The 18,957-nt window shown below is 42.4% G+C and overlaps 1 protein-coding gene across 3 annotated transcripts in view; it reads right to left on the bottom strand.

Moving 5' to 3' along the window:
- Positions 1-8,585: 8,585 nt before the first annotated feature.
- Positions 8,586-18,957, bottom strand: part of SEMA4B (semaphorin 4B) — a 321,358-nt gene continuing 310,986 nt past the window's right edge. For 2 of the 3 annotated variants that reach the window (XM_033919910.1, XM_033919911.1), the window contains exons 13-16: positions 18,300-18,415; positions 15,866-16,032; positions 14,540-14,634; positions 8,586-11,721 (exon numbers count right to left, since the gene is read on the bottom strand). In XM_033919910.1, coding sequence (XP_033775801.1) covers positions 10,925-11,721; positions 14,540-14,634; positions 15,866-16,032; positions 18,300-18,415 — 1,175 coding nt within the window. In that variant the 3' untranslated portion in view covers positions 8,586-10,924. The remainder of the gene's footprint in view (positions 11,722-14,539; positions 14,635-15,865; positions 16,033-18,299; positions 18,416-18,957) is intronic. The other variant, XM_033919912.1, reaches the window with a different exon arrangement.

Genomic DNA, 18,957 nt, shown 5'->3' with positions numbered 1-18,957 from the left:
CTTCATGTTATTCACACCATCTGGCATGTCTACTCTGTTACAGATTTTGGTATCATCTGCAAAGAGGCAAATCTTGCCCAACAACCCTTCAGCAATATCGTTTATAAAAATGTTAAAAAGAACAGGCCCAAGAACAGAACCTTGAGGCACACCACTGGTAACATCCCTTTCCTCAGACTGATCTCCATTGATCACTACCCTATGTCGCCTTCCACTCAACCAGTTCCTGACCCAGCCCGTCACTGCGGGACCCATCCCGAGGGCACTCGGTTTATTTATCAGATGTCTGTGTGGAACACTGTCAAAGACTTTGCTAAAGTCTAAATACAACACATCTAGTGCACATCCTCTATCCAATTCTCTGGGTACCCAGTCAAAAAAATTGATCAGATTTGTCTGACAAGACCTACCTCTAGTGAATCCATGTTGCCTCCAGTCCTGAAATCCACAGGATTCCAGAAACTTGACCATTCTCTGTTTAAAAAGTGTTTCTATTAATTTGCTTATCACAGAAGTCGGACTTACCGGCCTGTAATTCCCTACTCCTTCCTTACTTTCACTTTTGTGGAGAGGGACCACATCCGCCCTTCTCAAGTCCTCCGGTACCACTCCCGACTCTAGAGATGTATTGAAAAGGTCAGTCAGCGGAGCTACCAGAACGTCCCTAAGTTCCTTCAGCACCCTTGGATGTACACCATCCGGCTCCATTGCTTTGTCTACCTTTATTTTAGCTAGCTCCTGACGAACACAACCCTCTGAAAATCGATCAAGATCTATTACTCCTCCATCCCTATTCACGGTTGTTTTCTGCGGTCCCGCTCCCGGCGCTTCAGCCGTGAACACAGAACAGAAATATTTGTTAAGCAATTTGGCCTTTTCTTTATCAGCTTCTGCATATTCCTCCCCTTCATCTTTGAGTCTCACAATGCCACTTTTGCACTTCTTCCTGGTTAATCTGATTTTGGACACATCCTATGTAAAGCTGGAATTCAGACATCCAGGTTGGACAATGCCAGCATTAGGGGGCGAGGGAGGTCAAAACAGAGCACTGTGCTTCCATACCATAAGTGTCCCAAGCCTGCCTAAAATCAAAGGCAGCACTAACAGCTGACAGGCTTTGGCAAATTTCTGCCCTGATCACCAGTATATCTTGACCTGAGTTTAGGATGGTCTTGGTTCCAGTGGTAGTTTTGCATCATGGCACAGATGGTTAATGTACCTGACTGAAAAACTTCTACGTTGACAGGTTCTTTTGTCTCCCACTATTTTTGAATATAAAGCACTGTGTCTGATTGTTCCTAGAAGCAATGTTAAATGTTAAAGCAATGTTACAAAACCTCTTGCACTGAGCCACAATCTCAAAAGCAATTTAGAAAACTGATGTCAAGGTGTGTTTCAAGTCAGCTCCTGTAATGCCAACTTGTTTGTCCTTCAGTCATATGAGTAAAGATAGACAAGTCAAACTTTAACAATATTTTATTTTAAAAAAAAGTAAAGTGCATTTAATAGAAAAAAAATTCACCATATCTCATTTAATACAAACATTTTCAGACAATAGGTGATACCATAGATAGTTTTCCTTTTTCAAATGAAGAGAGCAAAACACACGAGTAAGAACAGTGGAGGGAGACTGTGGTATCAGAGGAATATCTAATTTTGCTCAAGTCCAGTAAAAGGGCTGAAGTGCACTGATAACCAAGTGACGTTTGGCACAGATAGCGAGAATCGAGTATTTACAGGCATGCGGTTAGAAGTGCAGTGACACAGACGAAAGCTGCTTCCTGTGGGGTTTAGACCAAAAGAGTCATTAGACTAACCTCTCGGAGAAAATGGTGTAGAATTTCCTCTGACTTATGTTACTGATGGGGACGAGTTAATCATTTGCATTTATTGAGCTCATTTCATGCCATCCAAACTTTTATGTTTGGAGCATAATGTGTGGTAAGCCTGGAAACTGGAACGGTATAATCTAGTTATAGCTGGGTGAACTGAGGCACAACACCAGGATCTCTGGGTTATTGCAGTGGACTGGCCAAGTCCTGACATTTTGCATTGCATGGAGAGATTTCTATCAGGAAAGCAGCTTTGGTGGTCGTCGTCCCCCCCCCCCCCTAAAAAGCAATGAGCCTAGCACAAAAAGTTATGTTGGTTTAAAACCCCTCTTTTGTTGCCCTGTCCATGGCTCACTCACCCACTCCACAGTTCCTTTTTGTCTACAAATTAAAGTCTACAAATTAAAAGCCTTGACGTCAACTACTGAAGATGGCAGGTGATCTGAACAAAGAGGCTGCTTTACATAAGTCATGGATATTGTAGGTTCAATGGATCCTTATTGCATGACTTCTAGAAATTGGAGGGGGTTAGAAGCAGCTAAACAACTCCACTCCTGCCCTGTTTCTTTTATAACCCCTGGTTGTACGAGATGGGATGCAGAGGAGAAAGCCCTCTGGTCTGACGCAGTTTTGCGGCAATGGTACTAATCATATCTGCCTCTTCACTTTAAAAATGTATCACGGTTGGGAGCATTTAATGTTGCAGAAAATTCCAGATGCCGTCAAAGCAGTAATTCTTGCTCTGAATGTGAAAAATCTATCTTTACTGGTCCTAGCTTTGTTATTTAAGAAAGACTACTGCTTAATTCTCTACCTTATGTCTTAGGTTTAGGTTTTTATGATAGTGAAAGGAATAGTATTGGCTTCATGTCTACGTATAACAGGAAAACCCGAAAACTTTTGTGTTAATGCACATTATTGCTACACTAGCATTTTTCTATTTTATCTACCGTATATAGTCAAATATAAACCAAGATTTGTTGGGCCAAAAAATGGCCCGGAAAGGAATTGTAACTTGTATACTGCCTTTTTGTAGTTATACAACCACACTCAAAGCAGTTTACATACAGGTACTTCCGCTATCTGTGTCAGTGGGCTCAGAATCTAGCAGGATTAAGTGACTTGCCCAGGGTCACAAGGCGCATGCTGGGTATGAACCCAGAACCTCAGGGTGCTGAGGCTGTTGCTCTAACCACTATGCCACACTCTCCATGAAAAATGGGGTTCTCGATTTATATCTGGGTCATCACCCACTCACCCCCCTCCCGGACCTGTTGCAGGCCTCCCCTGGGCCCTGGTGGGCCAGGCAGGAGAGATCCTTCCTGCCTCCTGTCCTGGTCAACTTTGACACATCCTGCCTCCCTTTCATCTCCCAGACCAGGGCAGGATTAATCAATAGGCCAAGTAGGCACGTGCCTAGGGCCCAAAATGGTCAGGGGGGCCCGACGAAGTAGGGCATCAACATTGTTTTTTCCAAACGGCGATGGGCCCCTCCAGCATCGATCAGCTACGTGCCGCCCCCCCCCCCCCACCTGATCAGCAACGCAGCCCCCCATCGACGGCAAGTAAGACAAGCAAGCAACGCGGGTAAGAAAGGCAATGGAAACTGTAATTGTGCAAGCAGTGCTGCTTGCCTAAAGCTTCCCTCTGACGCAACTTCCTGTTTCCGCCTGGGCACATGGTGGGGTGGGGCAGGGCAGGGGGGCCCAGTGTACTTGAGTACCTAGGGGCCCTTGACAAATTAATCCTGCCCTGTCCTAGACTAAAAAAAAAAACTCCATTTAAAGCCCTTGTGGTCCAGCGCTGAAGCAGGGCAGTAGCGATCTTACGCTCCTGCCCCAAGTAGAACTGCTGTCTGAAATGGCTACTGAAAGTTCTCGTGGCAACCTCACAAGATTATGGTTTATTAATCTTCTTCTACCACTTGTTCATTTTACTGGTCCAAGCGACTTACAAAATACAATCAAATAAAAAGAACTCCATTGTTAAATAGAATAGGCCCAACCCACACAAACAACAAGCATACAGAATAACATTCACTCCTAAATGAAACAGTAATATCATATTAAGATTTCACAGGACTGTCTGATGACCCAAAAATCATTTTACAAACATGGGTTAGTTCAGATTGGATCAAATCTTATCCAAATGCTTCTTTAAAAAAAACCATTTTTAACATAGTTTTAAAAGATTTGAATTTTTCCTCTAAAATCTTAACCCTAGGAGCAAATGATTTCATAGGTTTGCTGCAAGAACTTGAAGTAGCCATTTCAGATAGCGGCTCTGCACGGGGCAGGAGCATAGGAAGATCGCAGTTGCTCCGGTTCACTGCTGAACCACCAGGGCTTTAAAGGTAGTTTTTTTTTTTTAAATCAGGGAGGTGGGAGGGATGAGGGATGTGTGCAGAGCATGGCAGGGCAGGAAGGGAAAGGGGGGCTGGATGCAGAGCATGGAAAGGCAGGGAGGGAGAGGGGCTGGATGCATAGCTGGGCAGGGCACTTGAATATAAACCCATAGTTTATATTCGAGTCAAGCTTTTTTCCTCCTTTCTTACGGAGAAAAAAGGTTACCTCGGTTTATATTTGAGTATATACGGTATGTCAATGTGCAAAACTGATTATGCTGACTTACACACATAGTAACATAGTAAAAAAAAATGGCAGATAAAGACCTGTATGATCCATCATCTGCCCAACAGTCATATTTATTATCAAGGCAATGTTGAACCCACATGCTAAGTTCCACTATAAGATATTTTTGCCTCCCCCCGAGATAGGCAAGATCTGTACTGGATGTTATGAATGTGGTATAAAATGCATATACCTGCTCCTGATCCACCCTGCCAAATAAAGGAACAGACTAACACAGAAACATGATAGCAGATAAAGGCCAAATGGCCCATCCAGTCTGCCCATCTGCAGTAACCATTATATCTTCCTCTCTAAAAGATCCCATGTACTATCCCACGCTTTCTCTGTATCCCACACAGTCTCTGTCTCCACCACCTCTTCCAGGAGACTGTTCCATGCATCTTACCATCCTTTCTGTAAAAAAGTATTTCCTTAGATTGCTCCGAAGCCTATCACCTCTTAACTTAATCCTATGCCCTCTCATTGCAGAGTTTCCTTTCAAATGAAAGAGACTCGACTCATGTGCATTTAATTATGTAGGTATTTAAACATCTCTATCATATCTCCCCTCTCCCGCCTTTCCTCCAAAGTATACAGATTGAGATCTTTAAGTCTGTCCCCATACACCTTATCACGAAGACCACATACCATTTTAGTAGCCTTCCTCTGGACCGACTCCATCCTTTTTATATCTTTTTGAAGGTGCGGCCTCCAGAATTGTACACAATATTCTAAATGAGGTCTCACCAGAGTCTTATACAGAGGCATCAATACCTCCTTTTTCCTACTGGCCATACCTCTTCCTTAGCACCCTAGTATCCTTCTAGCTTTCACCGTCACCTTTTCAACCTGTTTGGCCACCTTAAGATCATCACATACAATCACACCCAAGTCCCACTCTTCTGTCGTGCACAAAAGTTCTTCACCCCTAAACTGTACCATTTCTTTGTTTTCTTGCAGCCCAAATGCATGACCTTGCATTTCTTAGCATTACATTTTTGCTGCCACATTTCAGACCATTCTTCAAGCTTTGCTAGGTCTTTCTTCATGTTATTCATACCATCCGGCATATTTACTCTATTGCAGATTTTGGTATCATCCGCAAAGAGGCAAATCTTACCCGACAACCCTTAAGCAATATTATTTATAAAAATGTTAAAAAGAATAGGCCCAAGAACAGAACCTTGAGGCACACCACTGGTAACATCCCTTTATTAAGAGCGATCTGCATTGATCACTACCCTTTGTTGCTTTCCACTCAACCATTTCCTGACTCAGCCCGTCACTTTGGGACCCGTCCCGAAGGCACTGGGTTTATTTATCAGACATTTGCGTGGAACACTGTCAAGGGCTTTGCTAAAATCTAAGTACACCACATCTACTGCACATCCTCTATCCAATTCTCTGGTCACCCAGTCAAAGAAATTGATCAGATTTGTCTGACAAGACCTACCTCTAGTGAATCCATGTTGACTCTGGTCCTGTAATCCACAAGATTCCAGAAACTTGACCATTCTCTGTTTTAAAAACGTTTCCATTAATTTGCTTATCACAGAAGTCAGACTTAACGGCCTGTAATTTCCTACTTCTTCCTTACTTCCACTTTTGTGGAGAGGGACCTTATCCGCCCTTCTCCAGTCCTCCAGTACCACTCCTAACTCTAGAGACACATTGAAAAGGTCAGTTAGCGGAGCTACCAGAACTTCCCTAAGTTCCTTCAGCACCCTTGGATGTACACCATCCGGCTCCATCGCTTTGTCTACCTTTATTTTAGCTAGCTCCTGATGAACACAACCCTCTGAAAATTGATCAGGGTTTATTACTCCTCCATCCCTATTCATGTTTGTCTCCTGTGGTCCCGCTCCCGGCGCTTCAGCCGTGAACACAAAACAGAAATATTTGTTAAGCAATTTGGCCTTTTTTTAATCAGCTTCTACATATTCCTCCCCTTCATCTTTGAGTCTCACAATGCCACTTTTGCACTTCTTCCTATCACTAAAAAATGTCTTGTCTACCTGTTTTATCGTGTCAGCTATTTTTTCTTCCATTTGCATCTTTGCTTTCCTGATTACATGACCAACCTCTCTTTACTTTTCCAGATATTTTTGCCTGTCTTCCTCTTTCTGCAATCTTTTGTAGTTTATGAAAGCTAACCTCTTATTCCTTACTTTCTCAGCTACTACTTTTGAGAACCAAACGGGCCTTCTTTTCTTCTTACTTTTACTTACTTGCCTCACAAAAAGGTTTGTCACTCTTACAATTGCTACTTTCAGTTTTGCCCACTGCATTTACACTCCTTCCAGACGTTCCCATCCAGACAATAATTCCTTGACGTAAACCCCCATCCGAACAAAGTTAGTTCTTTTAAAAGTCTAGAACCTTTGCTTTTGAATGAGCCCTCTCTACACCCATCTTAATATTAAACCGTACTATGCAGTGATCACTGGATGCCTGATGATCACCCACTGTAACATCAGAAACACTTTCCCCGTTTATAAGCACTAAGTCCGGTATGACCCCCATCCCGCGTATTTCATTTAACATGCCGGATGTTGATTGCGGTATCCCTATTGCAGGGTCTTCTAGAAGTAGGGAGATTCTGGATTCTCTACAAGGAGAACTGTTGCAGCAGTTGGTAATGGAACCAACTGCTGCAACAGTTCTCCTTGTAGAGAATCCAGAATCTCCCTACTTCTAGAAGACCCTGCAATAGGGATACCGCAATCAACATCCGGCATGTTAAATCATCTATTAGCAAGAATTCCCCTTTTTTAGAGATATTCTGAATGTCTACTATTAAATCTCTATCTACTCTTTCTGTTTGTGAATGAGGCCTGTATATCACACCAATGTAAATATATTATATATATTCACCATTCCCTCTTTCCAAATTGATCCACAGAGCCTCTTCCTTGCCCTGCAGATCCTGCAATTGTGTGGCTTTAATATGATCTTTAACATATAACGCTGATACTCCTCCTTTTCGTCCCACCCACTTTCCTGAAAAGATAATAGCCCGGTATAATTACATCCTAGTCATTCTCTGTGAACCATGTCTCTGTGAGCGACACTATATCCAACTCCTCTTCTTCCATCATAGCTTCTAGATCCAGAATCTTGTTTCCCATACTTCATGTTAGTATATACTGCTTTCCAGACATTGCCCCCTTTTTCCATCTGTGTAGAGGTATTTGATCACCCTGCCCCATCACTTCTAGTTTAAAGCCCTCTTCAGTAGATTAGCCAGCCTGCTGACAAAGACACTTCTTCGCTTCTTTGATAGATGCATATCACCCCTGCTCAGCAGCCCTTGGAAAATCATCTCATGGTCCAGGAAGCCAAAACGCTCTCGACAACACCATCCACGTAGCCACACTATCAAAGTGGTTTACCTATATTACTGTATATGCCAGTACTTTTTTCTGTCCCTAGTGTGCTCACAATCTGCGTTCTTTAATAGAGGGTTAAGTGATTTGCCCAGAGTCACGAAGAGCTGCAGTGGGGAATTGAACTCAGGTTCTTGGCCCACTGTACTAACCATTAGACTACTACTCATTTTCTACTGTATCTTTTCTCATATTCATTCAGCCTAATATATTCTAGAAAGGACTTCAAGGAAGTGTTCATTTAATATACTGGAATATGTCTAAAAGCGGGAGCTGCAGGAATTTCTCTGCTCAAGGAATAAGGAGATCTATGACTGTTACACCTGGTCATAAATCTTATCAGTGAAATAATCTGACTTCAAGAATACAAAGAGCCTTAGCTAGAGGATTAAGTGATATGTAATAAATTCTGCTTGCTGCAACACAGCTTTTCATTTGCACATACAGAGTGTAATTCTGTCCCCACGCTATCCCTTTGATTGCCGTCTAAAGACTCTCTAGAGCAAAGTCTCTTTAATTGCATAAACGTTTGTGAAGGTTTGGGCATATAATCAAAGTGATTGCTTTTGCTCCACTAGCTCACATTGTACAGCAACGGAAAACAAGCCACGCTGCAGGATATGTTTAACTGTGGTTAGAGAGGTAGTAGCATAGGCCTCTAATTCATTCTCACAATTAACGCATACTATTTCGAAGCCTCCAAAAAAAGAGTCACATTTTCAAGGTTTGATGCACGATTTGAAGAGCTGACACTGCAACTGTGCCTTCTATACTGGTGTTCCTGCAACTAATTGGTTTCTTTTTTTTTTTCACTAACAAACCTAATTTAAGCACTAGTCTATATCATTTTTACTATATGTGTAAAGTTTTGTTTTTATTAATTGTTCCAAGGCTTGCTATATTTCAGGAATGTTTTGAAGTAATAAAGAATTTAAAAATTCTCTTTCATTAAAAAAAACTAAAACAACTAGTGCAGTTGTCAAAAGAGACTTGATAACTCGCAGGCACCTTAAAGCACGTATTCAATAGGTTTATTATAGCTAGCTAATGGTTTCATTTGATATCTCTGGCTCTTTGTGATTGCACGATTTAAGGAGAAATAGCACATTTACAGGCAGTTCTTGAAGGAACAAAAGCTCTTTAGAGGAACTGACTTAGGAGGCAGCAAAATCTGTCCATAAGGCAAGACAACCCCTGCTGAATTGACGAGAAACCACTGTCAAAAAGCTGAGCTAGGATTTTCTTGAATAGAAACAAATCGGTCCAATAGCCCTTGTGATAGGATTGTAAATTAACAGCTCATTCCAGAAAGTAAGTTATAGGTGATCCAGTCTTTTTTTCCCTAAAATCACATCCTAGAGAGCCAGATAGTCATAATCTTGCTAATCTAGTGTGCACTAGGATGCTGAGCGCTGCCAGTGACTCATGCAGATTTGGTAATCTTACACTTCCAATAAATGCCCAGGAAACTTTTGAATCGGCAGCAGAAATTGGCTTCTAGCTCTTCACAACCTCCATACCTGGAATGGCTACTGTTTCACAGACTATCAAAAAAAATGTTGATTTGAGGTCCTTGTCCAAAACCACTGTGTGCGCTGGGACGGCATACACGTGGAATCAACTGCATGGAAGGTGAATATCTCAACTTCTAAATATTACAAAAGATTAAAATTACAGTATAAACATTTAAATTATTTTTGTTTGTTAATATCTTGTGAAAACCACACATATTCTCTGTTATTTTACCAGTGATACTGTTTGGAGGCATTGGTTGGTTTGTTTTTTTAAAGTTACACTAATGACCATGTCTTCTGATCTATTGGCAGCGTTTAAGCTGGTTCTAGTCCTAACATTTATCAAATGTAGTCTCTGTTTTCACATTCTTTAAAAGAAATATTCATACAAAACATTCAATTGAGCAGAAAAGACAAAATATGGAAGCATGAGAAAAACTGTGCCCAACACATGAACAAACTACCAAATACAAATGGGAAAAGTATTACTTTCACTTGAAAAAAAAAAAAAGTCTAACTTAAGTGTCTTGTGGTTAAATTTTTGGCACACAGATCGGTTTTCAGTTGCTTCACAGTCACTGTGCTTGACGTAACCACCTTTTCTTGTTTGTAATTTAATGTCATTGTCCTCTTGCACTGGTTGATCATCCACTTAAGCTACAACTTTACAGAAAACTGTGTCCTGTTCATGTCCCAACGGAAGCTTTATGGTGCTAGAAATCATCTGCTTTTTACTCTAACACATTTAAGCCTCAATTACGTGATTTCGGCATCCAGCAAGCCCTGTATTGTGCTTTTCCAGGAACAGGCTGTAGATCACTTTGGTGATTTCAAAGCAGACTCTTTGCTTCCAGAAACTGTGGATTGGTGGGTCCCTAAAACACTTTCCTAGTTAACGGGTACACACGTGCAGCTCATGTGATCTTTCCCTTAGTTCAAAGTGCATGAATAAATCTGCTTTGTACATTGTAATAAGCATAGCTGCCTTTCTGTGTGAGGAGTCCTACTATTGAAACACTGCTCTATAAACCATTTTGTGCGTGACAGAGCTGGAGACACTTGAAAACACTGAGGCTCTGAGTCCACTGAGTAGGACAATGTGATGAAAGAGAAGGCAAGAACGAACGTTTTGGTAAATGTCCTAGTTATGCTGGGCGACCAATCCTTTCTGCTAGGAGTCTCATGAGCTGAACCCGATTGGTCAGTACAATCAATTAGCAAACAGTAAACCACGTGGCTGCTGGTATTTACTGTGTGGACAGAAAATAGAAATAATCTTCTCTGTTTCTACATCTATGCATATGTTTGTGCAGTTTCTTAATATTTGCATATGTCTGAATAAAAGTACAGCACTGGTCCACCCACTGTCAGCCTTGCCTTCAGATTGGTTCTAAGTAGCATGCAGAAAAACACACAAAACATTTCCCAAACATTTTTGCTTTTGCAAGCTCACAGGCCACTCCCGCATGTGAAAACTCTTTGTTGCTCTCTTGCAGGCTCGGGCACAGAGGCAGGGATTGGTTGTTTTTTGTTATTTTTTTTAAAATAGTCACAGTGACTCTTCACACCACAGAATCTCTGATCTCCGAGCCCAGCCTCACGCGAGGTCTTTGGCATGTAGGGGACACTTCGACGTGAGTGTCCATGAAATTTAGTGGCCTCTTTTCAGAGGGCAAAAAACTTTTGCTATTTACCAACGCGTCATGCAAAGGAGTGCTGATAATATAATTGTCATTCAGAGTCTGATAACCCTTGTGATCGGACAATGTGCTGGGAATATTGTTGCCAGTTAAAGGACGGCTTTCTGCTGGCGTCCCGCTTTTCCCTGGCTTTTTATGCTGTACGTCTGTGCACTCTCCCGGCTTGAGAAACGTTTTCATGCCATCCCGATGTTTGTAGAGCAGAAAGAGCCCAAGAATGACTACTGCCACTCCAAACAGGATACTCATGATCAGAAACTCATTCCAGTACGTTTTGCCAGTACGTTTTTCCAAATGGCTCTCAAAAGGTGATATAGATTTCGACATGTTGGAGATCCTATCAACATAAGCACCGTCTGGAATTGTCTTCACTGTATCTAGCTTCAGTGTTACTGTCTTTACCGCCTTTTCAGAGCCCACACAGTAATTGGCCATCAGCTTTTGAAAGCCTCCCTCCACCGACCAACATTCATACAATCCAAGACGCTCTGGGCTTCCAACCAAGATCAAGTTTCCATCTGGCATAACGAGGTAGGACGTGTTGATTTTCTCTCCATTGTGAACCCATCTTCGTGAAGCCAAATTGGATAGAAGTTTACATGGAAGAGCACTCACGACATTGGGTTGAAGCCAGATCTTCTGACATTGAGTATCTTCTGCTACGAAGAAAAAAAAACACAGGCATATGTTATAATAACTATTTTGTATAAGAACATAAGAATAGCCTTACTGGGTCAGATCAATGGTCCAACAAGCCCAGTAGCCTGTTCTCACAGTGGCCAATCCAGGTCACTAGTACTTGGACAAAACCCAAGGTAGCAATATTCCACGCTACTAATACAGGGCAAGCGGAGGCTTCCCCCATGTCTTTCTCAATAAGACTATGGACTTTTCCTCCAGGAACTTGTCCAAACCTTTCTTAAAACCAGCTACGCTATCCGCTCTTACCACATCCTCTGGCAATGCGTTCCAGAGCTTAACAAACAGAGGAAGTAGAAACATAATATATTTTTGGCTGATTTATTTGACATGCTGTACCTGTAGGGAATAGAGATGAAATGGTAACCCAAAGTATCTGACCCTACTGGGTTCTTCCTTTTACACTCATTTTGAGATTACTGCATTTGATATTTAAACCTTCCTTCTGTTCTTATTTGAACATTACTGCTCTATTAAGGCTGTGGATTAAGAAAACTGTTCCAAGAAAGATGTTTTTGTCTTTTGAAAATGTACTCTTTTCTGTCCTGTATGATTAAGGAGTTCCTTTTCATTTTCTACATTTGCATAGTAAAGCATTTTGTTGTGATTTACAGAAGGTGGTATAAAAAACCCCTAATATACTGCCAATGTGAAAATTACTGCCACACTAGGAACAATGTGTAGTGAAGTTGAAAACCTTCCTCTTTAACAACTGAACCCACAAGCTTCTCTCTTCTCCCTCCTTCTTAGCCTTCCCTGCCCCCTTCTAACCCCTCCCTCTAAGTTGCCTAGAGCCTGTATAGGTATGAGCGACACACAAATGGAAGATTAGATTAGATATGTGAAAAGCCAGCAATTGCACCTGATCACATAGGATACGTTTTGGTCACCAGTTATTTTTTTCACCAATGTAGGAAAAGTTGTCAGGGCTTTCGGGAACACGTATCATTTCTCATCAGAGAGGTGATATGCCAGTTTTGAGACGTATGTAGTAGTTGAATAGACATGGGCAGAGGATTCAGCAAATTCCTTCTAGTCCACCCACTTTCTTTCCGGGTGCAATGCCAGAGATTAGCTGGGATTCTATATGGACTACGGTTCCAATGGCATGGAACCAGAGGTCTAGTGCTCAGGGGGGGAATGGTACTAGGTAGTTACCAGAATAAGAAGGAAATGTATTAGGCTGAGGCATAGTCAAGAATAAAAATAGGATTACTTGTTATAGAAAAGTTGTTCTTGGCTATTGAATTGTGCTGGTGCCACCACAGGGAGAGAATGTGTCAATAGCTATTGAAAAAGAACATAAAAACAGCTATACTGGGTCAGACCAATGGTCCATCTGGTCCAGTATCCTGCTTCCAAAAGTGGCCAATCCAGGTCATAAGTACCTGGCAGGATCGATCCCAAAGAGTAATGATTCCATGTTACTGATCCCAGGAATAAGTCCACCTTAATAGAAGTGTATGGACCTTTTCTCCAGGAACTTGTCCAAACTGGTTTTTTTTTTTCTTTATTTTCTTATCTGAGCTGTCCAAACCTTTTTTAATCCCAGATACACTAACTGCTGTTACATTTTCTGGTAATGAGGTCCAGAGCTTTACTATTCATTGAGTGAAAAGAAAATATTTTCTCCTATTCATTTTAGAGGTAACTTCATGGATTGAAAGAGTAAGCAATTGATTCCTATTTACCTGTTCCTTACCACTCATCGTTTTATAAACGTAGTCATTCCTTTTTCAAGCTGAAGAGCCTTTCCTCATATGAGAGGAGTTCCATCCTCTTAATCATTTTGGTCACCATTTTCTGAAACTATCCGAATTCCGCTATATCTTTTTTGAGATATGGCAACCAGAGATGCGCACAATATTCAAGGTGAGGTTGACCCAATAGAGAGGCATTATAGTATTCATTGTTTTATTTTCTATCCCTTTCCTAATAGTTCCTAGGAAGGATTCAGAATGTAGTTCCTTTATAGATCAAGTTAACAGGAAGTGACTAGAGTTCCAGTAAACTTATGTACCTGAATCTGAGATGACCCATGATAATGAATCAGGATTCATACATGTTATGGTCAACCACTGGCGTAGCTATGGAGGTTAGCACCGTGATTCCCTCTTCGTCATTTGAGCACCTGCCCCCACATACCTCTTGAAACATTCACCAGCGCGAGCAGCATCTTCCACCTGCTGCTCGTGCCGGCCTCGGCTCCCTTCTGATGTCATGTCCTGGTCCCGTGACCAGGAAGTGATATCAGAAAGGAGCCAAGGCCAGTGCGAGCAGCAGGTGGAAGATGCTGCTTGTGCTGGCGACCGTTTCAAGAGGTACACGGGGGGGTGGAGAGGTGATGGTATCCCAATTAAGATGGCGCCCGGGGTGGTCCACCCTCCACGTCTCCTCCCCCTTACTATGCCACTGTGGTCAACATTTGGTTCTACTGTGCAGGGAGGCATAATGCAAAAGAGAGAATCAGAAGCAATAAGCAGAACCTGGAGACTCAACCTGCTCCGTCTTAATAAGATAGGTGGGATTTGTGGCTCAGCTGCTATTCTAGGATACAGTCAAGAAAAATGTGTCAAAGAAGATCAAGAAAGACAATGCAAAGCCACAGTCACAAAGTGCAGGGGAGCAGAGATGTCAAGTAACATAGATCCCGTTTGTTCTCCACCCTCAAGCACTCTGGAAGAGCTCTTTTGCAGAACATCAACACCCCTGCTCTTTTCCCAACTAGAACCACATCCCATTTCTGGTTTGTTCCATTCCAGTCTAAAATGTACTTACCAGCTGGTCTGTTAACCTTACGGTTAGGTATTGTAATGTTTTCTCGTCTGCAGTGCTTTTCTGTATCAGCTTCCTCGATATCTTGGATCCAGTGCCTAAAAGAAAAGAAACAGCATTAGGAAGTCTTGGGAAGACAATGACCACAAGGCAGAAATGCAGAACGAAAAGGAGGTATTGAGAAGAGACAAAGAAGGAAATAAGAGAATGAGGAAAGGATAAGACTCACAGAGTTTATGATTTGCTGAACAATTTTAGTGCTTATAATATCTGACAGTGTTATGACTTGGCAATAGGTTCATGGTTTACACCACCACAAGGATCTGTTTGATATCTAAATCAGTTCTGCCACTAGCTACAAAGAAATAAAAGAGGAAGGGACAAAAGGGGATGAGAGGAAGTCGGGTAAGATTTGCCCCTTTGCGGATGTTAACAAAATCTTTACTAGATTAGACGGATGGTGTGAATAACATGAAAAAAGACCTGGCGAAGCTTGAAGAATGGTCTGAAATTTGGCAGCTAAAATTGAATTCTAAGAAATGCAAGGTCATGCATTTGGGCTGCAAAAAACAGAGGGAACGGTACAGTTTAGGTGGTGAGGAACTTATGTATACGACGGAAGAGCGGAACTTGGGTGTGATTGTATGTGATGATCTTAAGGTGGCCAAACAGGTTGAAAAGGTGACGGCGAAAGCTAGAAGAATGCTAGTTTGCATAGAGAGAAGTATGTCCAGTAGGAAAAAGGAGGTATTGATGCCTCTGTATAAGACTCTGGTGAGACCTCATTTAGAATATTATGTACAATTCTGGAGGTCCAGAGGAAGGCTACTAAAATGGTGTGGTTTTAGTGATTAGGTGTATGGGGACAGACTCAAAGATCTCAATCTGTATATTTTGGAGGACACAGGATGAAGTTAAAAGGTGATGGGCTCCGGAGTAATCTAAGGAAATACTTTTTTACAGAAAGGGTGGTAGATGCGTGGAACAGTCTCCCGGAAGAGGTGATGGAGACAGAGACTGTGTCTAAATTCAAGAAAGCGTGGGATAGGTATGTGGAATCTCTTAGAGAGAGGAATAGATAATGGTTACTACGGATGGGCAGACTGAATGGGCCATTTGGCCTTTATCTGCCATCATATTTCTATGTTTCCGTATTTAAACGTGCATTCATATTTTAAGAAATGTAACGAAATCCCAATATGTAGGAGTTACTGGAAACGAGGAGAGAAGAGTCAAGTAGATGAGATAAAAGCTAGGGGAAAGAGAAGGAAACTGGATAACAGAGTGGGGATGGTACAAGATAGCTAATGGGTCAGCTGGTCCACTCACGAAACATTTGGTTCTGCTGGGTAGGGATAGATGTTGCGGCAGGCTTTCCCACTCCAGGCACAGTACGGGTCCCGGGCCAGGATGCATTCACCACAGCTCTTGTATGTGCTGCAGTTTGAAACTGGGACCTGAACAACTGCAGAATATGAAGAGGCATAGAGTAGACCCTGTGTGAAAGAAAAGCAGCCAGTGAATTAATCAATCCAGGCACATATTAATCAATACTGAAGCCAAGGTAGAGATAATTGTGTGCAGAGCAACACAGTTTCCTGCTCTTCCTTCTGTCATGCATACAGACATGCCCCTATGTGAGATAAGAGCCAGCAGCTCCTGCCCCTAAAGAGAAGGAGAAGTCCCAGTATGGCCTACAAATTTCATTTGCAATCTACTTCACTCTAATACACCCCACAGAGCAGAAAGGAATGTCACTAGGGGCTAGATTCTTAAAACTTCACGTTAAAAACCAGGGAGGGGCCTTAAACAACCTGGGCCAGTCAGAGGCTTTGGCCCTTCCCCAGTGCATTTCAGAATGCACCGGGGAGGGGAAGACCTGCCATTTTGAAGAGGCAGGCCTGCTGGCCGGAGGAAGTAGGCATTCCTCTGGACAGCCAGTTAACAAGGGGAGGGGGTTGTCAGAGGCACAGGGGTGTTGGGAGGGGTTGTGCAATAAAAGGAGGGAGTGGGCATCTCTCCTGCTCCTGGGAGAGGGGGGGGGGTGAGAGGAGTTAGGAGTTGAAAGCAGTCTCGAAAAGGTGGGCTTTTAACTGGGCTATGAACACTGCCAGAGACAGAAACATAAACCTGATGGCAGATAAAGGCCAAATGGCCCATCTAGTCTGCCCATCCACTGTAACCATTATCTCTTTCTCTCACCGAGAGATCTCACATGCCTATCTCAGGCCCTCTTGAATTCAGACACAGTCTCTGTCTCCACCACCTCTTCCGGGAGACTGTTCCATGCATCTACCACCTTTTCTGTAAAAAAGTATATCCTCAGATTACTCCGGAGCCTCTTAACTTCATCCTATGCCCTCTCATTGCAGAGTTTCATTTCAAATGAAAGGGACTCGACTCATGCACATTTTGGAGCCCACCATAGGGATTTGGGTAGTTTGTTCTAGGTATATGGCGCAGCAAGACAGATGGAGTCAGGAGTTAGCAGAATATGAGAAGGCCATAGTTAGGAGGGACTTACCAGTGGAGCTGTGGGGGGGGGAAAGGACATAGGGGGAGATAAATAAAGAGAGAGAGTGAGGGGCAGCCGAGTGAATGCATTTGCTGGTCTGTAAGAGGAGTTTGAAATGTATTTGGAAACGGATGAGAAGCCAATGAAGTGATTTTAGGAGAGGGGTAACATGACCATAGTGGCTCAGGGCAATAAGAGTCATAGGCCTCTACCTACCTATCAGAAGTGATTAAATTAGAAGGAAGCATTGCTCTATTGTCATAATGGTTGGAACAGCATGAACAGTTGATCTGGATGGAGGCCATCTTGTCCAGTAACATTTCTTGCCATAAGTATAACACTAAGGGCCCCTTTTACAAAGCTGCGGTAGCGATGCAAATGCACCGAAGCTCTCAGGCCCTGAATGGGCTTCGGAGCATTTCTTGCAGCAGCATTGCTACCACGGCTTTGTAAAAGGGGCCCTTAATCTCTCAGTCCCACCGCTGGCACTTCAAACTTCAATTATTTAAAAAAGGACTCCGGATGCTTTTCTGAATTATCCTCTCTGCCCAGCACTCCTGTTCACATTCTCATCGTCCCACATAGCAACTCCTGCAAACTAGAATTGAACAACGCTGTCTCTCAACAATTTGTTCTTGATGACGTATTTGACTCAGTTTGTTGTGCTTATCATTTATTAGGACTTTATACAGATGGTTTTTGCATTTTTCCCTTTATTCCTTTATTGGTGAAATTTATTTTTGTTGTCATTTCCTGTGTTCATCAATAAATACATTATTGTATATATTTAATGTATGTATTTATTAAAAAAGAGTGGGGGGGGGGTTCAGTTATTAGCTGTTTGTTCTTCCTGAGCCTTTTCGATATGTGCATTTTACTAATAACACTCTAAAGGATTTATGTACTAAGGCCTATAATTCTATAAATGGCACCTATGTTAAGTTAAAAACACCATTTGTTAGATGTTTTACAATTATTTTCAAGGCACCTATCGGTGCCTAAAAATGACACCGTAATTGCACCTACGTAGGGGCTTTACTGTAGGTGTGGCTAACGCTGGAAGTGGCATTAGGTGCCATAAATGGCCGGAAATGTAGTCCTTGAAAATCTTTACTGGATGCACAGTTCTCTATACCCCACTGTTGCATGACAGACACGCCGACAACGGCGCCATTTGGAGAATCCGGGCCTAAGCGTTTTTCCTATAGAAACAAAATGGGAAGAACGCTACAGTAGCAGGAGGATTACCTGACGAGGGTTCAGCAGTAGCTTCTGCACAGGAAGTTTGTCCTTGAACAGTCTTAGCTCCTCAATGATATGCACCTTTCGGTTGACAATGACGGCTTTGTGCAAGCGGCCATCATCTGCAAAAAGAAACAGTAGCTAAAGGCTGAAAGCAAGAGATGAGTCTGTACAAATGGTAAAAATTCAGGATTAGAAAAGAATGCCATTAAGCAAAAGCTGGTAATCTCCCCATATCATCCCAGAACCCCGGCTCAAAATGTCACCACTCAGATGTTCTCACCCTATCTCAGCAGGACAAACCACATCTGATGATGGGGCACAGGACAGCAGGAGTAACACAAATGATCGGCTTCTAGAATCCTTAAATAAGCGCTTTCTTTCACTGACATGTGCTTAAAGACTAATTCTGATTCCTCAGCTTTTTGGAAAAGGCAGATACCAATTTATGGACACTCTATGCAGAATAGCTCAAGCTCTTTCATGATGGCTGAAGAGCATCTGTGGACTGCAATCTTCAAGTCTTGCCACAGATTTTATACTGAATTCAAGTGTGGGCTTTTTTAACTCTTTGGGATTTAGCTATGTATTTGGGACCTGGGTTGGTCACTGTTGGAAACAGGATACTGGGCTTGATAGACCTTCGGTCTGTCCCAATATGGCA

Source organism: Geotrypetes seraphini, chromosome 14 (genome assembly GCF_902459505.1).
Source record: "Geotrypetes seraphini chromosome 14, aGeoSer1.1, whole genome shotgun sequence".
In the NCBI taxonomy this organism is placed as follows: Eukaryota; Metazoa; Chordata; class Amphibia; order Gymnophiona; family Dermophiidae; genus Geotrypetes; species Geotrypetes seraphini.
The sequence above is the reverse complement of the archived record's forward strand: the minus strand, read 5'-3'. Positions and strand labels throughout refer to the sequence as shown.